General features: G+C 65.0%; 3 protein-coding genes across 7 annotated transcripts; 2 read left to right on the top strand and 1 right to left on the bottom strand.

Annotated features, from left to right (window-relative positions):
* The first annotated feature begins 3,763 nt into the window (after positions 1–3,763).
* On the top strand, positions 3,764–8,159 carry PYCR3 (pyrroline-5-carboxylate reductase 3). 3 transcript variants are annotated; one of them, XM_085021592.1, is made up of 7 exons: positions 3,764–3,868; positions 5,025–5,120; positions 5,711–5,775; positions 6,151–6,330; positions 6,538–6,750; positions 6,961–7,053; positions 7,258–8,159. In XM_085021592.1, exons 4-7 carry the CDS (start codon positions 6,322–6,324, stop codon positions 7,435–7,437), a joined length of 495 nt encoding a protein of 164 aa, XP_084877718.1. In that variant the 5' UTR covers positions 3,764–3,868; positions 5,025–5,120; positions 5,711–5,775; positions 6,151–6,321; the 3' UTR covers positions 7,438–8,159. The 3 variants fall into 3 exon arrangements, with proteins under 3 accessions (XP_084877718.1, XP_020946202.1, XP_084877716.1); XM_021090543.2 differs by lacking the exon at positions 5,025–5,120; XM_085021590.1 differs by lacking the exons at positions 5,025–5,120; positions 6,538–6,750.
* Positions 8,160–8,690: 531 nt separating this feature from the next.
* Positions 8,691–13,354, bottom strand: TIGD5 (tigger transposable element derived 5). Its single transcript, XM_021090462.2, has one exon. The coding sequence runs from the start codon at positions 13,243–13,245 to the stop codon at positions 11,332–11,334; it is 1,914 nt and encodes a 637-aa protein (XP_020946121.1). The 5' UTR covers positions 13,246–13,354; the 3' UTR covers positions 8,691–11,331.
* A 386-nt stretch (positions 13,355–13,740) lies between these two features.
* Positions 13,741–26,223, top strand: EEF1D (eukaryotic translation elongation factor 1 delta). 3 transcript variants are annotated; one of them, XM_085021492.1, is made up of 10 exons: positions 13,741–13,810; positions 16,763–16,777; positions 18,764–19,827; positions 21,394–21,517; positions 21,783–21,854; positions 25,069–25,168; positions 25,246–25,346; positions 25,516–25,734; positions 25,852–26,046; positions 26,126–26,223. In XM_085021492.1, the coding sequence occupies exons 3-10, from the start codon at positions 18,764–18,766 to the stop codon at positions 26,162–26,164; spliced, it is 1,914 nt and encodes a 637-aa protein (XP_084877618.1). In that variant the 5' UTR covers positions 13,741–13,810; positions 16,763–16,777; the 3' UTR covers positions 26,165–26,223. The 3 variants fall into 3 exon arrangements, with proteins under 3 accessions (XP_084877618.1, XP_020946117.2, XP_084877617.1); XM_021090458.2 differs by lacking the exons at positions 13,741–13,810; positions 16,763–16,777 and adding an exon at positions 17,310–17,482; XM_085021491.1 differs by lacking the exons at positions 13,741–13,810; positions 16,763–16,777 and adding an exon at positions 17,310–17,482 and having other exon boundaries at positions 21,397–21,517.
* The last annotated feature ends 308 nt before the right edge of the window (positions 26,224–26,531 follow it).

Below are 26,531 nucleotides of genomic sequence, written 5' to 3' on the forward strand. Positions count from 1 at the left end.
ACCGTCCCGGCCAGCCATTCAGCTGGGTGTGGACCCAGGGAGCCCAGCTCCCAAGCCTCAGGCCAGAGCCCAGGGACGGACCTCCTGGCTGGGAACCCAGCCCCTCCCCAGGCTCCCTCCTGGCCACTCTTGCCATCAGCACGCCAGTGGCTCGGCGTCACTCGGGCCCCAGGTGTGCCTGCTGTGCGCCTGACCCTGGTTATGCTCAGGCGGTGTCCTCCTCCTGCCGGGCACACAGGCTCCACCTTGGTCCTAGTACCCGGCTGGGCGCTCGCTGCTTTTGTCACCAACCCCTTTCTCTCCCTTCCAGGCCTCCCTGGGGCCGTCCTACCCCTCCCCACCTTTTGGGTGGAGGTCTCTGCTGAGGTGGTTCTTTCTCTCTAAGCCCCTCCCCCACATACCTGTTTGCTTCTCCTGAAACACCCCCTTCCTCCACCCCAGGGACTTGGGGCTCCAGGACCGGGTCAGCCCTTCGTGGTGTAGCCTCTGGGTGAATGAAGGGTCTGCTCATGTGGGGGTTCGGGGACAGGGTGGTGGTGCCTGAGTTGGAGCTTGGGTCAGCCAGGTGAGAAGCGGGACAGGGGCCCGTCCCAGAGGCCTAGACGTGGCTGGCAGGACACAGATGGTTGTGTGTCCCGAGCTGTCCCCTGCGTTGTTCTGCGTGTGTGTTTGGTGGAGATGGGCTGTCTCTCCAGCAGGCATGCAGGCCAGCAGGGCGGAGGTCTGGCTGCCCACTGCACTGCTGTATGGCCTTCATTTCCAGCCCAGGGCAGAGCCCCAGGCTGAAGGGGCAGTGCTGAAGGAATGAGGCCATCTCATTGCTGAAGAGCTCAGAACACATTGGAGTTTACAGAAAATAACGAAACATTTTTTTTTTTTTTTTTTTTTTTTGTCTTTTTAGGGCTGCACTTACGGCATATGGAGGTTCCCAGGCTAGGGGTCGAATCAGAGCTGTAGCCGCTGGCCTACACCAGAGCCACAGCAACACGGGATCCGAGCTGCATCTGCGACCTACACCACAGCTTGCAGCAATGCTGGATCCTTAACCCACTGAGCAAGGCCAGGGATTGAACCCACAACCTCATGGTTCCTAGTTGGATTCGTTAACCACTGCACCACAATGGGAACTTCCAAAACGTCTTTAAAGTGCAATAGTAGGAGTTCCATGGTGGCTCAGCAGTAATTAACCCAACTTGTATCCATGAGGACACGGGTTTGATCCCTGGCCTCATTCAGTGGGTTAAGGATCTGGCCTGGGAACTTACATATGCCATGGGTGCAGCCGTAAAAAGACAATAAATAAATAACCATCATGAAAAGAAGAAAATGCAATACTAGGAGTTCCTGTACCAGCTCCGCAGTTCAGGGACCCAGCATTTCTATCAGGATACGGTTTTGATCCCTGGCCTCAGAGGGATAAGGAGCTGGCGTTGCTGCATCTGCAGCATAGGTCACAGACAGGGCTCAGATCCGGTGTTGCCATGGCTGTGGCACAGGCTTCAGATGCAGCTCTGATTTGACCCCTGGCCTAGGAACTTCCATATGATACAGTTGTGGCCATAAAAAAGACAGAAATGCAGTCTTAAAAACTACAATCTGAGGAGGTTTCCATTATCTGATTGCAGCGGTTTGGGTGGATGTGGAGGCACAGGCTCCATTCCTGGCCTGACCCGGTGGGTTAAGGACCTGGTGTTGCCACAGATGTGTAGGTTGCAGCTGCAGCTTGTATTCAATCCCTGACCCCAGGAGTTCCCAATGTATTGCAGTGGAAATGAATACAACTAGTATCCCTGAGGAGGCAGGTTCGATCCCTGGCCTCGCTCAGTGGGTTAGGGATCCAGCAATGCTTTGAGTTGTAGATCGCAGACTCAGCTAAGATCCCATGTGGCTGTGCAGGCCGGCAGCCGTAACCCTGATTAGACCCCTAGCCTGGGAACGTTCATATGCCGCCGGTGTAGTAAAAAAACAAACCCTTTGTGGCTCAGCAGTAAAGAAGGGGACTAGTAACCATGAGGATGCGGGTTTGATCCCTGGCCTCACTCAGTGGGTTAAGTATCCAGTGTGGCTGTAGCTGTGGTGTAGGCTAGCAGCAGCAGGTCCGATTTTAGGACGTGTGGTCCTAAAAAGAAGCCAAAAAAAGATCTACAGTCTTAGATCTTTTTTTTTTGGGGGGGACGCACCTGTGTCATATGGAAGTTCCCAGGCTGTGGTTGAATCCTTGCTGCAGCTGCCTGCCTCTGCCACAGCCACAGCCACTTTGACCTATACCACAGCTCCCAGCTGGATCTTTTTTTTTTTTTTTTTTTTTTTTTTTGTCTTTTTGTCTCTTGTTGTTGTTGTTGCTATTTCTTGGGCCGCTCCTGCGGCATATGGAGGTTCCCAGGCTAGGGGTTGAATCAGAGCTGCAGCCACCGGCCTACGCCAGAGCCACAGCAACGCGGATCCGAGCCGCGTCTGCAAACAACCTACACCACAGCTCACGGCAACGCCGGATCATTAACCCACTGAGCAAGGGCAGGGACCGAACCCGCAACCTCATGGTTCCTAGTCGGATTCGTTAACCACTGCGCCACGACGGGAACTCCTCACAGCCGGATCTTTAATCCACTGAACATGGAGGCGAGGGATTAAACCCGTGCCCTCATAGATACTAGTCAGGTTCTTAACCAGCTAAACCACAACAGGCGACACCTATAGTCATAGATCTTCAAGCCTTATTTTCCCAGGTCAGTGAAAAATAGGAAGTGCAGGAGTTCCTGCTGTGGTGCAATGGATTAAGGATCCAGTGCTATCCCTGCAGTGGCTTGGGTTCAGTCCCCAGCCAGGGAAGTTCCAAATGCTGCAGGTGTGGCCCTCCCCAAAAAAGGAAATTAGAAGCACACCCCACACACACCCTCCCTCTGTTAGTCTCTAAGCTGGTCCCTGGACCTGGCCTGGCCCTCTCTCTCCCCCAGGTCCAGCAGGCAGGGCCAGGTCTCTGCTGGGGGCTACACCTCAGGAAAGTTTCTCCTGCCTCTTCCCTGGGGCGCCCTGAGAGGCCCTCACAAACCAGAATCCAAGCTGGCTTGAGGAACTGTTTTGGCACACAAAAGCAGCAGATGCCTGGGGGCGCATTACACAAGCTGTGCTGGTTTTACCCTGTCACCTGAACCCCTTGGGGCTCGGGGAGGAGGTTAGGAAGCCCCGGCCAGGCAGCCCTAACCTCCACACCTGAGTCCATTCTCAGGCCTCAAACAGAACCAGGGGTCTCTGAACGCTACTCCCCACCTAAGAAGCTTCCGTAAGGTCAGCAAGGTCCCATTCGCCAGCACCTGACCTGTAACGACAGGCCAGGGTCCAGATTCTGACTGCCAGGTTTTTCATCAGAATCCGGTCATTTCACCCGTCCTGGAAGCTCAGCTGCCCAATGGCCACCATCAGTGGTTCGCCGACTCTGCAGAATCCCCGCGAGGGACCCCGCCTGAGACAACCACCTCTGGGGCGAGGTCAGAGAGCCCCCAACTTTTTGACTCTTCGACCCTCTAAAGTTGCCATTTAGAAAACCCACACACCCAGTCAGAACCCCGGCCTGGCTCTCCATCACCCCGGAATCCAAATCCTGGTCTTACAGGCTGGCAGGACTATTCAGGCGCCCCGCCCCCCGCGCCGCCCCGCCCCTCGCGGCGCCCCGCCCCCCTCGCGGCGCCGAGACTGGGGCGTAGCGTGAGCCAATGCGTCTGGGGCAGGTGCCGAGCTGCGTGGCCCATTGGCCGGCCGACGTCGGGACGCGGCGTTATGGCGGCGGCGGCGGAGACCGGCCCGCGGCGCGTGGGCTTCGTGGGCGCTGGCCGCATGGCGGAGGCGATCGCTCAAGGCCTCATCCGAGCAGGTGGGGCGCGTGGGGAGCGTGGGCATGGCGGCTAGCGGGCACCGTGCGAGGGACGGGCTTACGTGCTCGGAGCCCACCTGCTCGGACGGATGGAGCCCCGGGCAGCACGGGGCCCTCCGCTCAGAGGTCCCCAGGGTGGAACTGGCCCGGCGGGCCTGGGCGGTGGTGGGACGTGGACCCTGCCCCTCTGGCCTCTGCTTCCTTTGGGAGTGCAGCGGGAGTTGGGTGTGGTGGAGAGGCTCAGAGCCGGCCGTCCCCACAGTAGCCCCAAGCCACACAGGAATGTGGCTGGTCTGAATTGAGACGTGCTGTGAGTGCGTAGAATGAAATACATGCTGAATGGTGGAGACCTAGCTCTCAGCAAAAGGTAATACATGTTAGTGATTTTTAGTATCGATTACTAAGGCCAATTATTGTGGCTACATTGGGCTAAATAAAATTATTACAGTTAAGCTTCGTGTTTTTTTCCTCCTCGTTTAATATGATTACTAGAAAATGTAAAGTTACATGTATTGCTTGAGTGCTGTTTCTCTCCGACAGCAGTGGCTTAGAGCCTGGGGTCTCCTGCCACCTTCCTAACCTCATGCCTTGGTCGCGCTGCCTGACCTCTGAGCCTCAGAGTTGTCTCTGTGCCAGCTCCACTCCCGGTGGGATGTGGCAGGACTTCCGTGTCTCACACGGCACACATGTGGAGCCAGATAACTCTCCATCCTCCACGTTGTGGGGTGCTTGGTCCCTTCCCTGGCTTCTCCCAACTAGATGCCAGTAGCACCACTAGATGCAACAGTCGAAAATGTCGCCAGACATTGTCACGTGTCCCTTGTGGGGGTGGAACAGGGGTGCAAAATCACCCTTCCTGAGAACCACTTACAGCAGGGGTGCCAATGCTCTTCTAGTCACACTCCCCAGCATTTAGAAGCTTGTGTAAGTGATGGCTGGCTTTCTGCCTTCGGCCACATGTCAAAGTTCAGAAAGGTCAGTCATCAAAATAATTTACCGCGAAGCGCAGATGTTTTACCTGTAAAACCTGGCAGTATCGCTTGCCTCCCTGGGCTGTGCAGAGTCAGTGTTGATCACAGTACTGGCTTGTGTAGGTAGCACACAGCGATGTGTTCAGATTGTGGCCTGTGCTTCTGCCTTCCCCTGAGACTTACAGAAATCTGACCTCCTTGGAGTTCCCGTTGTGGCGCAGTGGTTAACGAAACCGACTAGGAACCATGAGGTTGCGGGTTCGGTCCCTTCCCTTTGCTCAGTGAGTTAACAATCCAGCGTTGCCATGAGCTGTGTTGTAGGTCGCAGACGCGGCTCGGATCCCGCGTTGCTGTGGCATTGGCGTAGGCCAATTCAACCCCTAGCCTGGGAACCTCCATATGCCGTGGGAGCAGTCCTAGAAAAGGCAAAAACACCAAAACAAAAAAAAAAAACCCTGATCTCCCAGTCTCCCCAACCCTGTACCCCACAAATGTAACTGGTTTCTATCAAATGGGCACTGAGCCTCTGCTTGGATGGCCCAACACAAATACGCCCCCTGCGAGCCCCTCACCTCTCGGGTCCGCCCTCCCCCCACACCCTTCCTGTTCCCAGAGGCAGGGGTCTCTGTCACCACACGATGAGCCAGGGCCTGGGACGCAGCAGCAGTGGGCAGGTGGTCATGGCAGCTGTAGAACCGGGTAAATCTGATTGCCTGGTCCCAGCGGCGTGGGGCAGCCCTGCCCAGCACCTGCGTTCTTGGAGGGGCCCCGGTGTGGTTGAGCCCGAGCGACACCCAGTCAGGGGCCCGCCAGGCTGTCTCTCCCCCACCCTCATCGACCTCCCCCCACCCGCCTTCGCCTTTCTCTCCAGGAAAAGTGGAAGCCCAGTACGTGCTGGCCAGCGCACCCACTGACAGGAACCTCTGCCACTTCCGGGTGAGCCGGGCCCAGCTCCTGAGTGGAGGCCTCCCCGGGGCCAGGCTGGCTCTTGGGACACTCCTTGGGGCCAGGGAAGTGCTGCTCACTCTGCTCAAGTCTGAGACGGGCTGGGCTGGGGAAAGGGAGGTCGTGCCTGGCCGGCTGGGGCAAAAGGGGCGCGTGCCTGTGTGTGCGGGACGGGCGGGCACTTGCCGTCATGGCACTCACCGAGGGCTGGAGGAGGCGCTGTCATCCGGGGCATCTGAGGCGCGGGCGCAGAGCCTGAGCGAGGGTGGGGGGGTCTGGGCCAGGCCCGGGCACCGGGGCGGGGGGGTGGCAGGCAGCAGGGAGGTCGCCTGCTGAGCCCGGCTGGTGGCGGCACCCCTGCTGCAGGCCCTGGGCTGCCGGACCACCCACTCCAACCACGAGGTGCTGCAGAGCTGCTCCCTCGTCATCTTCGCCACCAAGCCCCACGTCCTGCCCGCCGTCCTGGCGGAGGTGGCGCCTGTGGTCACCACAGAGCACATCCTGGTATCCGTGGCTGCCGGCGTCCCCCTGAGCACCATGGAGGAGGTGAGGGCCGTGGGGGCGAGGGGGCGCTGAGGCTCTGACCCCAGCCTAGGCCGCGCTGGCTGGCCCAGACTGGCTGCAGCCAGAAACTGGGACGGCCTCGGCCAGCCTGCACAGGCGGCCAAGGGGCTGGGGTTCGGGCGCCGTGCCCGGGAAGCGGCGGGGGGAGCCCGGCTGCTGAGGCACTGACTGCAGCCTCTCCCGGGCCAGCTGCTGCCTCCCGGCGCTCGAGTGCTGCGGGTCTCCCCGAACCTGCCCTGCGTGGTCCAGGAGGGGGCCATGGTGCTGGCGCGGGGCCGCCACGCCGGGAACAGCGAGGCCGAGCTCCTGCAGACCCTGCTGGAGGCCTGCGGGCAGTGCGAGGAGGTGCCCGAGGCCCAGGTGGACACCCACACCGGCCTCAGCGGCAGCGGCGTGGCCTTTGTGAGTGCAGGCTGCTCCCCTCCCCACATCAGAGCCTTCGGGGGCCTTTGTGGCCGGCCCCCCGCAGGCCCCCGGGCTCAGGCCTCAACGCTGGTGGCTGGGGCGCCGGGCTAGTGCCCAAAGGCGTCCAGCCAGGGTGCTCTGTCCAGAGCCGGGGTGCTCTGTCCAGAGCCGCTGTGGCTTTGATCCCTGCTCCTCCCGCTGCTGCAGGTATGTGCCTTCTCGGAGGCCTTGGCCGAAGGCGCCATCAAGATGGGCATGCCCAGCGGCCTGGCATACCGCATTGCTGCCCAGACCCTGCTGGTGAGACCCTGCTGCACGGCCTGGGCAGTGTGTGGAGGGGGACGGGCCAGCCTGCTCCCGGGAGCAGTGAGAAGGAGCCGGCAGGCCTGAGCAGCCTGGGCCGAGGGGGCGGGGGGCGGAGGGGGACATGCTTGAGAACCTGGGGCCAAGCTGGAGAAGGGGCTGCTGGCCTCCCCCGAGTCACCCCAAGGCCACCCTCCCCAGGGGACAGCCAAGATGCTTCTGCAGAAGGGGCAGCACCCGGCTCAGCTGCGGACCGACGTGTGCACGCCGGGCGGTACCACCATCTACGGGCTGCACGCGCTGGAGCAGGGCGGGCTGCGGGCGGCTGCCATGAGCGCGGTGGAGGCCGCCACGCGCCGGGCCAAGGAGATGAGGAAGTAAGGTGCCAGCGCCGGACCCAGGCCCCAGCCCCTCCCTTTCTCCCTCCCTGGCCCCTCCCGTGGACTCTCCAGCCTGCGGGCTGCTGGAGGCACTGCTTGAGGTCTGGGGCAATAGAGGGGACGGGTCCTGACCACACGACTGGGTGTGGACCCCTTCCCAGACCCCAGGCTCCAGGGGAGTGGCAGGTAGAGCTGGGTCAAGAGTCCTGCAGGGTCCCAGGGCCTCTGACTGCAGGATTTGGTTCTTTGGTGTGTCCGCGAAGGGACCCCCAGGCCGGGAGAGCCACGAGCTTGGGGCCTGAGCAAGGGCATGGCGCCTTTGGGGAGGCGGGGTTGTACTGCCCCCAACATTCACAGGGGTCCCCACCATGCCGCGCTGGTGCCCCTGCCTTCCACCCACCAGGTGGAGAGGCTGAGGCCCCCTTCTCTGCTGTACCCGCCAGCTGGGAGGCTGGAGGCAGGGCCATCTGGATTTGCATCTGTAAAGCAGCGCCCTGCACACAGCCTCCCACCCACTCCCCGCACTCGAGGCCCCGCCTGCCCTCCCTGGTGGTCTGTCCTCTACCCCGCCGCCTGGCCTCCACCGGCCAGCTGGCCCTCAGCCAGCCACAGCTTGTCCGACCCTGGTCCTTCCACTGTTAGAAGGATCGGTCCGAGTCCATTCCTGCACTTGCTGCCTTTACTTTTGAAACGCGAATAAAGACATTGTCCTTTTGTCATGGAGTGACCGATGTTCAATTGGAGGCTCTGAGACCAAGTTCTGAGTCCTGCAAACTCGGCTGAGGCCGGCACACCGGGCTCAGAGCTGGCCGGGGGCAGGAGGAGGCTGTGCCCTCTTCAAGGACAGGCTCACCACCCCCACACACCGGCCTCAACCTCAGCCGTGTCTGTGTGGGGAGCAGGTGCGTCTCTGCCCAGCCCTGAGTGAGGCACCGGGCACGCCCCTGGCCCAGCTGGAGAGCCAGAGGTGACCCTGTGGTAATGGCCCGTGGAGGGACACACACCGGTTGAAGAGGACCCAGCCCCCGAAGGGCAGTTGCGGGGGGGACGACGACGCGGATGATGGTGACGACGGGGACGGGGTCCTCACAGCCCAATCACTGGCTGGCAGAGTCCCTCATGTTACACCGCAAAGTTAAAACTCCTTTCCCAAGAAGGTGGCCCATCTGAGCGCCCGTCATCAGTGTCGTCTTCCCTGTTTTTTCTAGACCCAGTCATTGGGCAGGGTTACAAAAAGACTAGAAGGGGACCGGGTGAGGTTGGCATGCTCAGCCTTTATTATAGCGCCCTGGGCCCAGCCGGCCAGGGAATTCCACTGTCAGTGACCTTGGGTGTGAAAGGGCCCATGGACAGCCTGGGTCCCATGGCCCACTTCCCAGGACCTGCCACTGAGCGAATCTGCCCTGTGGGCACCTCAGGCCCCAGGGTCCCCGTCATCCTGGCGTGCTCTCCGGCCAGCAGGCTGGGGGGCCCGAGCCCTCCCCTGGGGACACCCCCTCCCCCTTGCCCCACAGGCCACACTCCGCCGCCTGGCCTCACCCTCCCAACCCCGCAGGTCGGGGTGGTGTCAGCAGCTTTCTTCCTCGGCCTATCGGGCCAGCCCTGACAGGGACTCTGACCAGGGGCTGCCTTGACGATTTGTCTAGGGCCCCGAGCGGGCAGGGAGAGGCTGGTGGCTGGATCCCTGAGCACCTCCCAGGCCTGCGAGGGGAACCGCGCTCTCCAGGGCATGGCGCCTGGCCCTGCGCAAGGAACCCCTCCCTCAGCCCAGCAACAGCCTCCCCCGCTGAGCTCACGTGCCCAGACCCAGCACGGGTCCGCTTCAACCATTCTCAGGGACCAACTCGGGCGTCCCCCAGAAGACACCTCTGACCAAGCTGCCCCCAGGTTTCAGAGCCCAGGAAGGTGGACTGCCAGCCAGGGCACGATGGGCCAGGGTCAGAGCTGCCCTCCACGTGCAGGGTTCGCATCCTGCAGCCTCCACCCCAAGGCAGTGCCTCCGTTCCAGAGGGCACTTCCAGAAGCCTCCGGTGCGGGGACCCCCAACCCCACCTTTGAAGGGCCTCCTAAGCTCAAGGCCCAGCCTCGCGCTGTGCCTCCTTCATGTGCTGCACGCAGCCAGGACCATGGAGACTGGCCAGAGCCACCTCCTGGGCTGTAGCCCTGGCTGCCCAGAGGGGACCAGGTGGGTGCCCTGTCCTGATAACCGGTTCCCAGTACCAACCGCAGTCTCCCTGCCCAGGCCCCGGCACAAGGGGTTTAAAGGCTGAGCTGGGAAACTTGGTGCCCAGCTGGGCCCTGAGGTCTGTCTCTCTGGGCCCCTACAGGCAGGCCTATCAGGGCAGAGCCTCAGTGGGAGCCTGGGTCCCTGGGTCCCCACCAGCCAGAAAGGCAGATGGTGTCAAACGCGAGCCGTCCTGAGGCCCCGTGTCAGCCACCTGGTTAGACCCAGGCCGACGCAGACCGCAGGTTCGAGACAGCTGAAGCGGCAGTGCCAGGCTTGGCTGGGCTGCATCCCCGGGCCTGGCTGGCCGGGCCCCTTTTCTTGCCCCCCAATCCTCCCTACATGCCCTCGGCTTTCAGATTTGAGGTATGTGTATGTTATATATATATATATCTCTGTTTTGATTGCAGGGGGAACTAGGAACCGCCCCCAAGGAACAGTTTGCCTCCTTGCTCTAGGCCCCCCAGCTGCCCCCCACCCAGCCGTTCCCTCCCACAGACACAGCCCGCGGCCACCAGGAGGACAGGGCAGGTGAGGATGAGGGAGAGTGCCAAGAGGCAGGGGACACCTCCGTTCCGGCCTCCTGGCTCTCACGAGGGTGCGGGGCATCTCCGCAGGGTGGCCTCTGAGAGACCTGGGTGCTTCTTGGCCGCAGGCCACCAGCGGGATCCTGAACGCAGCGCCAGAGGGAACACAAGAGCGTAGGAGCCGGGCAGCCACCCAGCCCCTCCTCCCTTCCAGCCGTGCTGGGTCCTTGGGAGGCAGCGGGGGCAGCAACCTTGGAGGGGAGGGAGCTAAGGCACTGAGGATTGTCCTGGCATGGCTGGCAGTGCCATGGGGCTGCTCCGGGGAGGCGGGCTGGCACCGGGCCCCAAGCTGGTGGGGAGCTGGTCCAGTCACTGGCCTGCTACCAGGGCCCAGGTCTTGTACTTGCCAACCGCACACAACAGAAGAGCTGTGTAGAAGGGGATTTTCTTAAGGAAAGTTAAGAACGCGAGGAACAGTAACCTATACCTCTCGCTGTAGTCAGAAGCTCGGGAGGCCTGGAGTGCTGGGCGCCATCGTCCCAGGTGGCCCCGGGAAGGGGTCCGAGACACCACCCTGGGTCCCTGAAGAGTATCTGTAAAAAATGGACCTAACACGCTAAATCCAAAAATGAGGGGTGTGCTTCCCGCCAAGACGACCCCTAGGCTCCGGCACCAGGTGCAGCACCAGGGCTGGGCCGGGGCTCATCCAGGGCAAGTGCTGGGCATCAGGGGAGGGCAGGAGGTGCGGCCAGGAACGTGGCTGGAGGCCTCAGCCCCCCGGGGCCAGGGTGGGGACACAGCAGTGTTCCGGGAGGTGCGGGGTGTGGGCATCAGGCTCGCATGGGAGGGGACCCGGCTAAGACTGCAGACCCTGCCTGTGCACTTGCCCAGCAAGGAGGAGCAGGCGCCACCTGGGGTCTCTCTCTCTTCCACCTACCCCACGCGAGACTGGGGGCACCGGTGGAGGGACGACCCTTCACCAACAGAGCTCCCGCGAGCTGGGCCAGACTGGGATCCTGGCAAACCCCTAAGCCATGGGGCGGGCCACCCCCGAGGAGCGGAGAAGAGAGGAGAGGCTTTGTGTGGCCGCTCCCTCCGAGTGCAGCAGGAGAAAGGCCAGCGGGGGCTGCTGGGGCTGGCCTGGTCACACCCCATCGTCAGGGACCGCAGGAGAGGGCCCGATGCCCCCCAGCCTCCGGGCCATGCTGATCAGGGAGCGAAGCTGCACCAGCTTCAGCGGCCCTACCTCCTGAGGGTCCCGGCTCTCCAGCCATCGCAGCGCCGTCTCCAGACCGCGCACAGCCTCCCCAGCCGTGGGCACGGTGGCCTCCTCCTCCTCCTCCTCTCCACCCGCCACGACGGGGGGCGGGCTGCCCGGGGTGGGAGGGGCTCCCGGGACCAGCACGGGAGGACGGCTGGGGCCGGAGTCCTCCCTGCAGCCATCGGGCAGCCCGCCGTCATCGTCCAGGTGCAGCCACTCGGCCACCTCCTCAGGGGCCAGGCGCTTGTAGGCCAGGGCCGCCAGGTGCGTGAGGTCGCTGAGCACCTCCTCGGCCTGGCCAGCTGGCTGCCCTGCGCGCTCCTCCACCGGCCGGGGCTCAAAGGCGGCTCGCAAGCCCAGCAGCCAGCAGCGCTCAATGCTGCCCGCCTGCACCAGGTCCCAGGAGAGGCCGGCCAGGTAGAGCATGTCCTTGAGCATGAAGCTGCGCATGAAGTCCAGCGGGGAGCCCCCGGCGCAGGACACGGCCAGCCGCAGCAGCTCCCGCTTGTACAGCTGTTTGAAGGCGGCCACCACGCCCTGCTCCAGGGGCGCAGGGATGTGTGCCCGGCTGCTGCCCCTGGACAGGAACAGCACCCGCACAGCCCCGTCGGGGGTCTGCAGCTCCTCCGGGGGTCCCTGCGGCTCAGGTCGGCACCTCCTGGGGGTCTCGTCACTATCCTCCAGGGCGGGCATCCTCGAAGTTGGGCTGGGGCAAGGCGGGTGGGCGACCAGCAGGACAGCCTTCTGCTGCAGGCAGCTGCGGCGCAGGTAGCGCCTGACCCCGGGGACGAACTCCTCGAAGAACCAGCCCCGCAGCAAAGGGCGGCTGAGCCAGGCGTCTGGGCTGTAGCGGTAGGAGGCAGGGAACTTGTCCTGGTTGTGGTGGCGCAGGCTGGGTGGGTCCGGCAGCTGCCCGATGACCAGTGGCTTCAACTTGTGGCTGCCGGTCAGGTTAGCGGCCAGCAGCACCGTCACCCGGTCGCCCCTCCAGCGACGGCCGCAGCCCCCCGCGCCCAGGGGCGAGGCCTGCTCCGGAAGCAGCTTCCAGTAGAGGCCGGTGACGTTGGCATTGTAGATCTGCTCGTCGCCGTAGCCACCCTCGGCGGGGGCCGGGGCGTTCAGGACGCGATGGGGCAGGGGGCCGGCGCGGGGGTGCTGCACCGGCTCCTGCTTGACAGGCGGGCCGGGCGCGGGACCGGCGGCCGGGGGCTCGGCCTCGCCGTAGATGCGCTGGCTGGAGATGCCGTGGCGCTTCTGCCAGCGCCAGAACCAGCCGTGGCTGGCCTTGAAGGTGCACTCGGGCCCGTAGATCTGGCGCGCGAAGGCCTCGGCCTGCGCCTGGATCAGCGGCCCTGAGAGCGGCACGCCATGCTGGCGCAGCGCCAGGAACCACGAGTAGACGGCGCGGTCGATCTCCTCCTCGTTGGCCAGGCGCATCTTCTTGCGCTGCGTGCCCACCTCGCCGCCCAGCTGCTCTAGGAACCAGCGCAGCTTGGGCTCGTCCTTGAGCCAGCCGCGCAGCGTGCCGCCGGGCACGCCGAAGTCGCGGCACACGCTGGCCTGCCGCTCGCCGCCCTTGACGCGCTCGATGGCCTGCAGCTTGTCCTTAATAGAGTAGGCCTTGCGGAAGGCCATCTTCACTGCCCCGCGGGGCCGCGGCCCCGCCGCGGGGGGCGGCGGCCGCGCGGCGGGGACCAGGGCAGGCGTGGGGGTCCGCAGAGGCTGCGTGGGGCGCCCGGGCGGGGGGCGGCGGCCGCGCCGCGGGGCCGAGCAGGCAGGGGGGCCCGCGGGGTACATGGTACGGGCGGCAGCGGCGGCGGCGGCGGCGGCAGAGGCAGCAGCGGCAGCGGGGGCGCGGGAGCCGGGGCCATACGCCCGCCCGGCCGGCCGCGCGGGGCGGGGCTCCGGGGGCGGGGCCGGCGGGGCCCTCCCCTTTGTCTGGCCCGCTCGGCGCGCGCAGGCGCGCTGACCCGGCCCGGCCCCGCCCCACCCCGCGCGTCACCGGGCGCGTGTTGGCCCGTCGGCCCCGCCCCGGCCCGCCGAGTCCACCCGAGCGGCGGCGGAGGGGGGCGGGCGGGGAGGGCGCCGTCCTCGGCTGTTTGCTGCAGCGTCTCCCGGAAGGAGCGAGCCCTGCGGTGGTCTCCTACTGGCTTCTGTCTTCGCACCCACGGGGAGCGTCGCGCGGGGGGCTCCGGCAGCGCGGCGGGGCGTGCACGCGAGCCTCTTCCCCCGCGTCCCGGTGCGTGGTAGAGTCCGCTGCTTCATTTCCCGTGCGCGGCCCGCGCGGTCCTCCTTTTCCTCTGCCGTCCAGCGTTGCCGAGCCTTCCTCTTTGGTCGCCGCGTCCTTGTCCTTGGCTGGCGTGTGAGTACCGCGGCTCGCGCCGCCAGGGCCCTGGGAGGGGCGGTCCGCACTGCGCCGGGGGACCCGGCCGCAGTGCAGCGGGCAAGCGGTCACCGGGGCGCGCGGCCAAGTGCGGGCGAGCAGGGAGCGCAGAGGGGCGGGGCCCTCGGACCACGTGCGGCCGGACCCCTGCGGCAGGAGGGCGGCTGCGGGAATGCCCAGCAGCGCGAGCCCCTCACGCCGTGGGTGACAGGAATGTGTGTCCAGCTGTGGCCCGCGCCAGTAGCTCTTGCTCTCCTTCCTTTGTCCGCGTTTATTGAGCGCCTCCTGCATGCCCGCGCTGGGTCTCGGGGTCGGACCCCGGCCCAACTGTCCGGGAACCTCGACAGCTAGCGAACGCGGGAAAGAATTAAAACGCGATTGCTGGGTGACTCAGAAGAGATTCACGGTCTTCTCTGTGATCGAGGGTCTTCACGCGGATAAGGTGGTCCGGGCTGGAGGCGATGTGGAGCGACCCCCGCCCCCCAGCTCTGGCGGCGGGCGTGCGCTGAGAAAGCCTGGCACGCAGACTCCAGGGAGCAGGTGCTCTCTGCCAGCTCTGCAGCGAAGTCAGTGTCCTGGGCCTCGACTCCTCACCCTGGAGTGGCTGCCGCGGGCTTCGCGGGACCCTGGGCAGAGTGGGGGTTCCCTTCCTCTGGAGGAGGCTGCCGTGAGGCCGGCTCCCTTGACTCCGCTCCTGGGGAGCTGGGTGAGGCTGCCTGCAGGGTTCAGTGCAGGTGGGCACAGCGCTTGACCAGTGTTTCTGCGAAGGAGGGTTTTCGGAGGTGGTTGCTCCGCTCTGGTGTCAGTTTTCAGGGGCCTTAGGCAAGAACTGCTGACATAAGCCCTGGTTTTGTGCCTGTGTTTTAAGATGATAGGCATGAGTGCGGAGTGGACAGCAGGGCGACGTGTGCATGTGTGTGAGGTACACGCATCGGGGAGACACAGATGCCCAGCTCCTCTCTCTGACTGGGAGCCTCAGGTCCCCCGACTCCCATCTCCAGGTGTGCGCAGACGCAGGGCCAGTGCTGGCGTCGCTCTAGGGAAGGAGACCCAGGTGCCTGGCGGTCAGGGCACATAGACCGGGTACCACGGACCAGCAGAACAGATGCTGATGGCCAGAGCGTTGCAGCACAAACAGTGCAGCTGGCTGGGCCTGGGGCGGGGTGATGGGGGCAGCTACAGTGTGGGCCCTGAGCCTTGGAGTCCAAGGGACCCCCTTCCTGCCAGCAGCACAGGTTGGCACTTTTGAGTGGGGCTGGGCTATCCGGGAGTCAGAGGTAGGAAAGCATCTGAGTAGGAATTTGGGGCTGTGGTTTGTCTCTGAAGAGAGAGGACTCCACTCCAGCGCACTTGCCCCAGCAGGCGGCTGAACGAAGTCAGGCCCAGCCACCACACTGCCCTCTCGGACGCTGCACATTTGGGAAGGCCTATCGTGCAGCACTGATCCAGGCCACCCCAGCCCCGCTTCCCCTGGAAGGTGGGCCGAGAGCCTTGACCCTGGTGGATGGACTGGCAGTGCCTCCGGGTGCGGTGTGTGACCGTGGGCACAGTGCTGCCTGAGACAGTGGCATAGAAGGTGGAGCCAGGGGAGGGGACAAGCCCTCGCCCCTCCCAGAAACCTCACTCACTGGAGCTGAAGCTGCCGGGACACCCCCCTTCTCCTCCCCCCGGGCACTTGGGTGGGCACAGCTCTGCTGAGCTAGGTCCTTCTCCTCAGGATCCTCCAGCCAGGAGCTTCCTGGGCAGGGGTGCTGCCAGCTTCCCTACACTAGCACTGCAAGAGCTGCCCTCCCAGCCTGTCAGGCCAAGGAGGGCCCTGTGGCCCCCAGGCCCTGCCCTTGCTCTGGAGAGTGTACCTCAGCCCTGCTGTGCCTGCTTTCTGGGCTGGGGGAGCCACCTTCACCCCACATCCTGGTGGCACTGTGGGCGGCCTGCTCTCTGCCCTGCAGGTGAGCCAGTGGTCCAGGCCGCTTCCAGGAGCACAGGGTGGGGACTGGGGGTCCTTGCTCTGGCCTCTGTGGGAGCACATGGCCCTTAGGAGAGCTCGCTGCTTGCTGCTCGCGGGGAAGTGTCCAAACCCAGACTAGACCCGCTCTTCCCCTGGAAGGGATGGGCCTTGGCGGCACTGAGGGTGGGGATGCAAGGAAATAGAGGTGGGCCCTCGTGGCTGGTGCTGGGGAGGTGGTGTCTGGGGGGCCCCGGGGGAGACCCCCATGCACTCCCGCCTGCCTGCGCTTCCTCCCAAGTCCACCCCACCCCACAGGACACGTTGTGCGTCTCTGCCCAGTGGTGACTTGATGCTGGCACTCTGGTGCTGGCTGCAGCCTGGGGTGGACAAGAGAGGGCAGGGACGTGAGGGCAGGACCCTGGTCATTGAGCAGCTGAGGGGACCCTGGGATAAGGCAGGGTGGGCGGAGCAGGCTGGGTGCTGGGGTCCTGGGCTGCCAGCTCTTGTGGGTGCCGCCTGGGGCAACGCACCAGGAAGGCATGGTGACCCTGAGAGTCCTTTGGTGCCAGCCTGCAGGGACAGTGGCGTCCTGCCCACCCCAGCAGAGCAGCCCTGTCCCAGAGTGGGCACTGGGGCTGGGTGGCTCCTGAGGCCTTCGGGGAGGTCGTCCTTGTCCTGTGCCTGGTCCGGCAGTCCGGACCCAGTGGCAGCGCAGGGCCTGGGGAGCCCCACCAGTCACAGGTCCAGGTGGACGGTCGGGGCGCCCAAGGTCGGGTCTGCTCAGGAGCAGGTGGGAGGGGAGCTGGGGTGGGGGTGCTCCCAGGATCTGCCCATTTCAAGTGATGCTGGAGCAGCTGCTGACTCGGCCACCTCGGTTTCGTTGGTGGGCCTTTCCCGTGCTCGCTGCCAAACTGGCCTCCAGCTGCTCGGGCCGCCCTGTCTGACTGCCTCTAACCTGCTGCTTTCTTTTCACGCTGTCCTAGGAGGTCAGAGCGAAAGTAAGTACCTGCCTGACCCACGTCCCGTGGTCCCTTCACCAGCCAGGGGACCGTCTGCCCAGCCCTCACCACACCCGCGAGTCCCAACCGCCCTCCCTGGCCGGGCTGCGGCCTCGGTTTCCTTCCGGAACGGGGTCTGAACCCGTTGGTTGTGAGCTCAGCTGAGCAGGTTGGGACTGGCATGCCGGGTCCCCGCCTGCAGACAGGGCGTGGAGTTGTGGCCCCCGCAAGCCCCTGGTCTCAGGCCTTGTCCCTCGCTCCCGAGCATCTCGGGAAGTGGCCTCTTTCCTGAACGGCAGCCCTTGGACCTCTTGCAGAACCTGGTCTGATGTTCGGGGCCACGGACGGCGTGCAGGCCAGTCCGTGCACGCGGGGCCTTGCACAGGGCGGGGGTGGGCGTCAGCCCAGACCTGCACTGCTCTGGCGAGGGTCCTCCAGAGAGGCCAGAGGACAGACAAGCCCAGCCTAGGGGCACAGCCGGCGATGTCACAATGCCTTGCCCCCTTGGGCACACGCTCCTGCCCCCACCCCTGCCACTGCTGCAGCCTGGGGAAGAAGGCTCAGGGGCGCCCCAGGGACTTCTCCGCCTGGGGCCTGTGCCCCTGGGGCCTGTGCGATTAGAGGCGCCCCGTCAAGCCCCTTCCGAGCCCAAGAGGAATCTCCTGTGTCCAGGCGGGTGTGGGCCTTGCCCACATGTCCCACGGGGTAACTGGAGTTGGGGTTTGGTTTCCTTTGAGGGTGTTAGGAAGGGGATGCAGACCTGCAGCGAGTGGCAGGAGGGGTTTGCCCTCCAGGGAGCAAGTCTGCCTCCCTCTGGAGGCCTCCGCCCTGGGGCGAGGGTCTCCCTTCACTTAGGCTCCACCAGGCGCCCTCGCGGCTGCTGGAGACGGGTGGTGGGGCCGTCCCGAGGGAACATTGCTCAGCCCCCTACTCAGTCGGCCGGGGCTTCTGCCTCTGGCACAGGATCCAGAGTAGAGTCCGGGGAAGGTGTCCCTGTGCCAGTCACAGCTGGTCTCCAGGGCCTTCTGGGCTGGCGGAGTAGGGGGTCAGCCTTTACGCAGTGTGGGTCTGGGAGCAGAGGGGGGCGCCCGTACCAGCCATGTGGTCAGGGCCTTGCCTCGTGTGGCCGTTGGGACACACTGTCCAGCCCAGCAGCCTTGGTCTTGCTCTGAGGCAGTGGGGACCAGAGGCGCCTGGGGCAGAGGCTTGGCCAGGGGCTTCAGCGGCATCTCAGTGATGGAGCCCTGACGCCACAAGGTGCTGAAACGAGGGGAGGGGTCCTGACCTTCTAGGACAGGACCCGGGCTTTCCTGTGTGGCCCCTTTTCGTTGAGGTGCCCCAGAGATGCGAGGTGATTGGCTTCTGTCAAGAGGTGGCTGCCACTGGGCACTCCGCCCTCTGCTCCTGGCTGCCCCTTGTCTGAGACCCTCACAGCGCCGGTGGGGATGTGGGGTCTCAAGTCGGGCAGGGCGTCCAGGAGACTGGTGAGCACTTTTCAATGAGACAGAAGCCCCAGTGTCCTGGGGAGGGGCCAGACTCAGCCAGACACAGAACGTCCAGTTACAACTCGAGAGGGACTGAGCGGACCGGAAGGGAGTCAGTGGAAGGGAGTCTCGAGTGTTTGCTGGGACGGGCTTCTCAAAGGCTGTTTGCCGGTGACTGTAAGGCGTCCTGTGTTTGACCCGGCAGGCCTCCCCGGAGGCCCCTAGCAGAGGATTCTGCGCCAGCGAGGTCTGGAAGCTGCTCTCCTGACCCCGCTGGAGAGCCTGGGCGGGTGCTGGCTGAGGAAAGACAGGGTTTGCCGGGAGAAGGATGCAGAGGCACAGGACCACGCGTGCGTGTGTGCGTGCGTGTTTACCGCCACGCTGGGCTCCCTGGGTCTCGGGACCCCGTTGGCGGGCTGAGTGGGGAGGCAGGGCACGTGCACCAGGGGCTGCTGTGTTGCAACTGCCTTCTTGTGCTTGCTTTTTTAACGCTGCGCGGAAGATGAGGAGCGGGAAGGCCTCCTGTGCCCTGGAGACCGTCTGGGAGGACAAGCAGAAGCACGGGGAGGACGAGCGGCGCTGCCACGGGCCCGAGGCCGCGCAGGCCGCCGCCACCCAGCAGCTCCTGGCCGAGGCCGAGGCTGAGGCCGAGGCGCCAGCCGTCAACGGGCTGGGTCGGGAGGAGGCCGAGGCAGCGGGCCCCGACGGCGGCGGCGGCGGGAGTGACCCCGGGAGGAGGCCGCTGCAGAAGAAGAGGAAGCGCTCCCCCAAGGGCTGGCCCGGCCCGGCAGACCCGGCCCTCATGGGCCTCTCGGCCGACCACGTCTGGCTGGACAAGCCGCTCTTTGACCAGGCAGAGCGCTCGTACCGCCAGCGGCTGGCAGACGTGGCTGCCCAGGCGGGCCGGCCCCCCGCCCCAGCCGCCCGGGGGCCCTGCACCCATGGGAGCCAGGTGGCCTGCCACCACGTGACCTGGGGCGTTTGGGCCAACAAGTCGGCCTTCGACCAGGCCGAGCGGGCATTCGTGGAGTGGTCGCAGGCCCTGCTGCTGGCTGCCGAGGCGAGCGGCAGGCAGGGCGCCTCCGGGCCGCGCCTGGTCCGCCAGCCCAGCCCGCCGGCCGATGAGCAGCCCCCGCCGCCGGGCAGCCTGCAGGCGCTGGTGCGGGAGGTGTGGCTGGAGAAGCCCCGCTACGATGCGGCTGAGACAGCCTTCTACGAGGCCCTGGTGGACAGCCACCCTCCCGGGAAGGTGCGCCTGCAGGAGCGAGCGGGCCAGGCCGAGGGCGCCCGGCGGGGCCGCAGGGACCGGCGGGCCCGCAACGCTGTCGGGGGCAAGCGGCTGGGGCCACGGCGGTCCGACGGGGAGGCCCCCTCTGCCCTGCCCTACTGGTACTTCCTGCACAAGGACGCCGAGGCCCCCTGGCTCAGCAAGCCCGCCTACGACAGCGCCGAGTGCCGCCACCACGCTGCCGAGGCCCTGCGCATGGCCTGGCGCCTCGAGGCCGCGTCGCTGGCTCACCGCCCCAGTGTCCGGTCCGGCCCTTCCATGTCCAGCCTGAGACCCAAGTAGGAGACACTTCCCTGCCCCAACCCCGACGGGGCCTTTCCCGAGACTCCTGGACCCAGCAGAGCCCTGCCCCTGGGGCGACCCTCGGGGGCGACCAGGTTGGGGAGGGTGGCAGGGGGCCAAGCGTCCCACCTAAGGTTTCCCTTTTGACCAGGCACCTTGCGGGTCGCCTCTGGCCAGCGCGGGGCAGCGGAGTGACGAGGGCACCTGGCCTCGGGGCCTCACTGGGCCGGCGTGGGAGCCGGCACCTCCGCCTGGCCTGCTGTGGGTCTTTCCCGCCTCCCTTGTCTGAGCCCCCCTGGGATGAGGTGGGCGTCTCGGGTGCTTGCGCCTGGGGCCTGAGTCTGGAGGACCCCCCCCCCCCAGCCAAGGCCGATGTGCCTGCAGCATGTGGGTCTTACCCAGAGCAACTGTGTGCGGCGGGGGGGGGGGGGGGGGGGGCAGAGACAGCTGGGCTCGTGGAAGCCAGAGCGTGGCTGTGGGGACAGGGCTCCAGACCCTCGGCAGGGGCTCCTCGGTGGGGTTGGACTTGCTGCTTTGATGGGATCTGGGCCTTGGTGTGTGGGGCAGGGCGAGGGCCCATTTCTGAGGGAGGGTCCCCCCACCAGGCACCAGGAGGGACCTGGAACTGAAACCATATTCACGGTGGGCGGGGGCGACTCACGGGGGCCCCTCCTCTCTTGGCACTGAGGGCACTTACCAAGGTTCTGTGATGGCTTGGGGTCCTCTTCTGTTGTGCTTGCCAAGGGGCCGGGCGGTCTTGGGTCAGCAGACCTTGTTGTCTGTAAAGGGCCAGGGGCTCTGGGCCCAGGTCCGGGGCGGCCCCCACCCTGCCAAGCCGCGGGGGGGCGGGGGGGTTGGACTGTGGACATGCCAGTGCGGCAATTTGCAAAACAGACCATGGCTGGATCAGGCTCACAGGCCCACGGTCACCAGCCCCGGGTCTAGAGCAGCCGCAGTTCTCCAATTGACTGGTGTTGGGACGCCACAGAGCTTCCGTTTCATCGGTTGGTTTTTAGCACATTGGCAGTTAAATGCAGTTTATACTTGTTGAAAAATGACAGGCTTGTTTATGTTAATGGAAAATTTCTGCAAAAAATAGTTCTTCAGTAACAAATTCAGGGAGTGGAGTGGCATGGTTTTATGTTTTTGTGAAGTCCGTGGCTGGCTTAGTGGGAGGCAGCTGGAGTCTGAACCCGCGTGTGCAGTCCGTCTGTTGGTGTAAATCATCTGACAAATTCAGCCTTGAACAGATGTGTGATTGGAAGAGGGCGGACCTTGGGGACCCCCCCGAGGTTCTTGGCCTTGCTTTGAGAGTCACTGGCCTTGGGGACGGTCCGGAGACCACTGGCCTTGGCGTTGAAGGAAGCCTGGGGTCGGGGGGTGCACAGGCTCCTTGGGGTCCGGGCTGAGAGCTGCTGGTGCTCTGCCCTGGGGCCTGGAACCCTTGTCACCCAGGGACTGGATGGCCTGCCCTGCATCCTTGGTCTGGGCGTTGGAAGGGCCTTGGGCAGCCGGTCCTTCAGGCGGCTGCCAGGCCGTCTTAGTCTCTCCGCCCCTCCCAGCAGGAAGATGGCCACAAACTTCCTGGTGCACGAGAAGGTCTGGTTCGACAAGTTCAAATACGATGATGCAGAGAGGAAATTCTATGAGCAGATGAACGGGCCTGTGGCTGGCTCCTCACGCCAGGTAGGGGTCGTAGGTGGCTGTGCTTGCACCGGGAGGCTGGTGGGTCTTTCAAGGTGGCTGGCCGGCCCCGGGGTGCACATCAGGCCAGGGACATGCGGCCTGGCTGGGCCTGCAGGCCACGCACCGGGAGCCCTGTCCTCGGGCCCCGCTGAGCTTTCGTTCTGCATAGCATGTTTCTGCTTCTCCACCTGAGACTTTTTTAACTGGAAAAAAAAACAAAAAAAAAAAACAAAAAGCAGCCCGAGTCTCTCTGTACCACCTGCAGGAGAACGGCGCCAGCGTGATCCTCCGTGACATCGCGAGAGCCAGAGAAAACATCCAGAAGTCCCTGGCCGGAGTGAGTACCCGCAGACTTGCGCTCAGGGCTGCGGCCCTTGTGCCAGCCAGCATGCCTGGCACTGCCCCAGCACTGCTGATGACCAAGCCTTTGGAGCAAAGTCAGGGAGAGACGTGCGGGGCTATCTATGTTCCCACAGCCAGGGAGGACGTCCCGCCTGCACCCTGGCGGAGCTCCCCGCCCTGCTGTGGCTGCTCCTGGGCTGGCAGCCCTGGGCACCTCATCCTGTAGGCCTTCCCGCTTCGGCGTGGCCCTGCCCAGAGAGAGGGCTTCACCTGGGGTGTTGCGTTCCAGTCGGAGTCAGCGCCACCTGGAGTCGAGGCCCAGCTCAGCCTCCATGCCCCTGTGACGGGGAGGATGGCCGGGGAGCGCGTCCCTGCAGGTGACAGCCCTGCTGCTGCACCTTCCTTGTCACAGGAGCCAGCACCTCCTCCTCCCTCCCGGCCTCCAGGGCCAGGTGTCAGCAGCGCCGTGTTCCTTCTGGACGCTCCGGGAGACAGCCCTTCCCGTCTTTTCCGACTTGGAGAAGCCCTGAGGCCTGTGGCTTCTCGGCCGCAGGCCTCACGTCTGCCTCGGTCGCCTTCCTTTTCTTCTCCGCCCTCCCTCGTGTGGGACTCTGTCATGACCCCAGTTCCCCGGGCCATCCAGGGTCCTTTCCCCGCGTCCAGATCCGCCTCTTCATCACGTCTGCAAAGTCCCTTCTGCCACACGAGGTCCCCTTTTTACAGAGTTTGGGGCTTAGAAAGGGGACATGTTTGGAACCTTCTGCCTGCCACAGCTGGCTCCTGGCTTCAGGCTGGGCGGTCCTGGGTCGTGCCCCCAGGAAGGGGTGCCACCATGTCTGCCCAGGAGGCCCTGCTTTATATTGGCCCCCATGTGTTCCTGCCTCGCCTTCTGCCCACCAGCCCTAAACCCCACCTGCCGCCCTCTGCTTGCCCAACCAGATTCAGGCCATGCAGACACAGCAGCCAGGGGGCGCAAGATCTTTGCACTCAGGCCAGGCTTCGGGGCCAGGGCCTCAGCAGCCCTGGGGCTTGGGGTCTGGGGCGGCCGGAAGCCTTCCCCTCTGGGCCTTGGGGCCCAGCTGTTGAGGTCAGCTGCCAGCTCCCCGCCTTCAGGGAGCGCGTGAGGGCTGCTGATGGGGCTGGGGGCTCGTTTGCTGGAGCCGCTGTGATGAAGCACCACGGAGCAGGCGGCCGAAGCAACGCAAGTTCGTCTTCTCATCATCAAAGGCCCAGAGTCCAACACCCAGGGGGAGGGAGTCGGTTCCTTCAGGGACCTGTGTCCGGGTTGTGCAGAGGGCAGCTTCTCCCTTTAGCGCACGTTCTCTCTGTTCACGTGTCCTCTGAGGACACCAGTCGTTGGCTAGGGCCACCCAGTACCTGAAGACCATTTGTTGGGAGATGAAGAAGCGTTTCCAGATGAGCTCCCGCTGAGGCCCTGGCGGCGGGGGCGTCCATGCAGTGAACGCAGGAGGAACGTCATTCAGCGGCCGGTGGACCCAGGAGGGGCCCTGCTGCCTAGCCGCACACTGGGATTTGGGTCGAGTGGGGCTCAGCAGATGCTGGGGGGCCAGCGTTCCCCAGGAACTGCACGCTGCCAGGCACGGGGCTGGAGCGTTCTGCATTTCACAGCTTTGGGGTGGGCACCAGGTGGCTGCCTGTGGCCTGCTCTTGTGGGCTCCATCTGGACTGGGTGGCCCCGGCCTACCTCTGAGCCAATGGCTACCTCAAAATGGTGGTGGGCAGGGTAGCCCCAGGGCAGAAGTGCCATGGAGTGGCCTGCTGCTCACTGGGCCAGGCAGTGGTGACCCGGTGGGCCCGGAAGCTTGGTCTCTCCCCACCGCTTCCTCTGGCCCTTGCCTGGAGCCTGCATCTCTAGGCCCCATCAACATGCCCCTGCTCAGTGTTCCCACCCGGGCTGTATTGGGAGGTCCCCAGTGCCAGGCAGCAGGGACAGCAGGGCAAAGGCTTGAGCACCAGCCAGCCACCAGGACCTGGTTCACTTGCTTGGCAGGCAGAGACCCCCGGAGAGACGGGGGTGCGAGCATGCCGGCTGGTAGAGCCTCCTCGGGGATCACCCCTGGGCCGTGGAAGCGGGTGGATGGCCTTAGCGTAGGTGGCACCGCAAGCCAAGTGCTGTGGGAGGTAGGCTGGAGAGGAAGTCACATTCCCGGTGGTGGTGGCAGTGGCTGAGACGTGGCGAGGGTGGCCGGCTGGGGTGGATGGAGCTGCTGTTTACTACTCAGAGCAGCAGCTGGGGGCGGACGTCCTGTCAGCTGATCTGAAAGGAGGGAGGGGTGTGAGCAGAGCCCCCCGCCCCGGGCCTGGTCATGCTGCTCACTTGGGCAGCTCTGCTGGTGGTTATATGTGCTGGGAGCTGGCGGCTCACCTGAGACAGTGACAGCCTGGCACCGTCTGGGGCAGGGAGCCAGGCTCCTGTCGTCTCAGGAGCCCTGAGCTTGGCAGTGGCCTGGGCTGTGCACAGAAGGGAAGGCCACGTGGCTTGCCGTGTGGCTGCTTGGTGGGCAGGCCTGAGGCCCAAGATCTTTGTCATGATTGGATGCTGGATGGGAGGACAGTGGCCCTCGAGAAGCGTGCTCGGTGCACCACCCATGCCGCTATTCCTTTGGGGGGTGGGTGCTGAATGGCCTGTGTCAGCCCCTGGGGGTAACGGAGCTTGAGCTGTGGCACTCTGTGGGTGAGCTCCCTGGGTCAGATGGTAGGGGCCCCAGCCAGGGAGGAACCAGAGGAGGTTGGTGGCCAGGCAGGGACCCCTGGGTCACCCAGAACTTTCCAGGGCAGGCAAGTACCTGCCTTTCGGGGGGGGGGCAGGGGGCACATGAGATGCAGCGCTGCCTGTTTCCAGCACAAGGCTGTGCCCAGTCCTGAGGCTCTGGGCCTGGCTGCCTCTCAGGCTAACAGTTTGCTTCCTCTAGGCGATGGCAGCCATGGCTCTACTTGGCACGGTCTCTGTGCTGGGCCCGCCCTGGGCCTCCTGCTTCCTGTCCCATGCTCTCCACTTGGCCTGGAATGTCCCTGTGGTCTCCGGCCTGCAGGGCCTCTCCCCCTTCCCCTGGGTTGAGCATGGCGGGTAGACCCCGCAGGGCCCATGGGCTCATCACCCGGCTTACGGTGCTGCCTCGGGATGGCTGTGGGGGGGGGGCCTCGAGCGGGCTGGGGTGCTGATCCCTCCCTCACCCCCTGTCTTGCAGAGCTCAGGCCCTGGGGCCTCCAGCGGGCCCAGTGGAGACCACAGTGAGCTGGTCATCCGGATCGCCAGCCTGGAAGTGGAGAACCAGAGCCTGCGAGGGGGTGAGGCCCGGGGCTGATGGGCGGGCTGGCGGCCCCAGCCGGCCCTGCCCTCTGACCACGTCCCCTTTGCCCTGCAGTGGTACAGGATCTGCAGCAGGCCGTCTCCAAGCTGGAGGCCCGGCTGAGTGCGCTCGAGAAGACCTCGCCCGCCCACCGTGCCACAGCCCCACAGACCCAGGTGAGTGCCCTCCCCGCACCCAGGGACCCTGAGCCTGGCACTGCAGAGCAGGAGGCTGCCCACCTGGCAGCCAGAGCTTGGGCCCCCGTGTCCTCCAGGCTGGCCGGGGGGTGCAGCCCGGGGCCCCGGCCATACACGTCTCAGCCTCGTCTCCCCGCCCCCGTGGCAGCACGTGTCTCCCATGCGCCAAGTGGAGCCCCCCAGCCGGAAGGCGGCCACGGCCACAGAGGACGACGAGGACGATGACATTGACCTGTTCGGCAGCGACGAAGAGGAGGACAAGGAGGCTGCCCGGCTGCGGGAGGAGAGGCTGCGGCAATACGCCGAGAAGAAGGCCAAGAAGCCCGCCCTGGTGGCCAAGTCCTCCATCCTGCTGGATGTCAAGCCTGTGAGTGGCTCGCCTGACCCCCCCCCCCCCCCCCGCCTGCCCTGGGCTCCCGGAGGGGGCAGGGGGGTGGGAAGGCAAATGCAGCTCTGAGCCAGCATCCTCCCCTCTGTCCCGCAGTGGGACGACGAGACGGACATGGCCCAGCTGGAGGCCTGTGTGCGCTCCATCCAGCTGGACGGGCTGACCTGGGGCGGCTCCAAGCTGGTGCCTGTGGGCTACGGCATCCGCAAGCTGCAGATCCAGTGCGTGGTGGAGGACGACAAGGTGGGCACCGACCTGCTGGAAGAGGAGATCACCAAGTTCGAGGAGCACGTGAGTGGCAGGACCCCCCTGGGGGGGGGGCGGCCCCCCGAGACCGGGCCCCGTGTGACCCCCGCCCTCTCCCCCTCAGGTGCAGAGTGTGGACATTGCCGCCTTCAACAAGATCTGAGAGCCCCGGCCCGCACCTGAGAGTGCGATGCCTTGCAGCCAATAAAGACTGAGATTCCAGCTCTGGCCCCTGTCTGGTCTGGTGTCGCCGGGGGCACGTTCAGTGAGCAGCATTCTGCCAGGCCCCAGGCCTCAGGCTTGGCCTGCAGCTCGGGAGTGTCCACCTGGGCCCCATCGGTCCTGCTGCTCCTGCTCCAGCCTCCTCCCCTTTCTCGGCCTCTTTCTCCATGGCCCTCTGCCTGCCCATCCGCTGCTCCCGTCTCGCTCCCCTTTGAACTGCAAGTACCACGTGCACGTCTCGCTTTAAAGGGGGCACGTGCTGGCTCCGTCACCCCAGGAGGCATCCCCGTCCCCCAGCGTCTCCACTT

Source organism: Sus scrofa, chromosome 4, assembly GCF_054392235.1.
Source record: "Sus scrofa isolate SSC_HxYL_T2T_F1_AM1 chromosome 4, Sscrofa_HxYL_maternal_Yorkshire_Landrace_v2.0, whole genome shotgun sequence".
NCBI lineage: Eukaryota > Metazoa > Chordata > Mammalia > Artiodactyla > Suidae > Sus > Sus scrofa.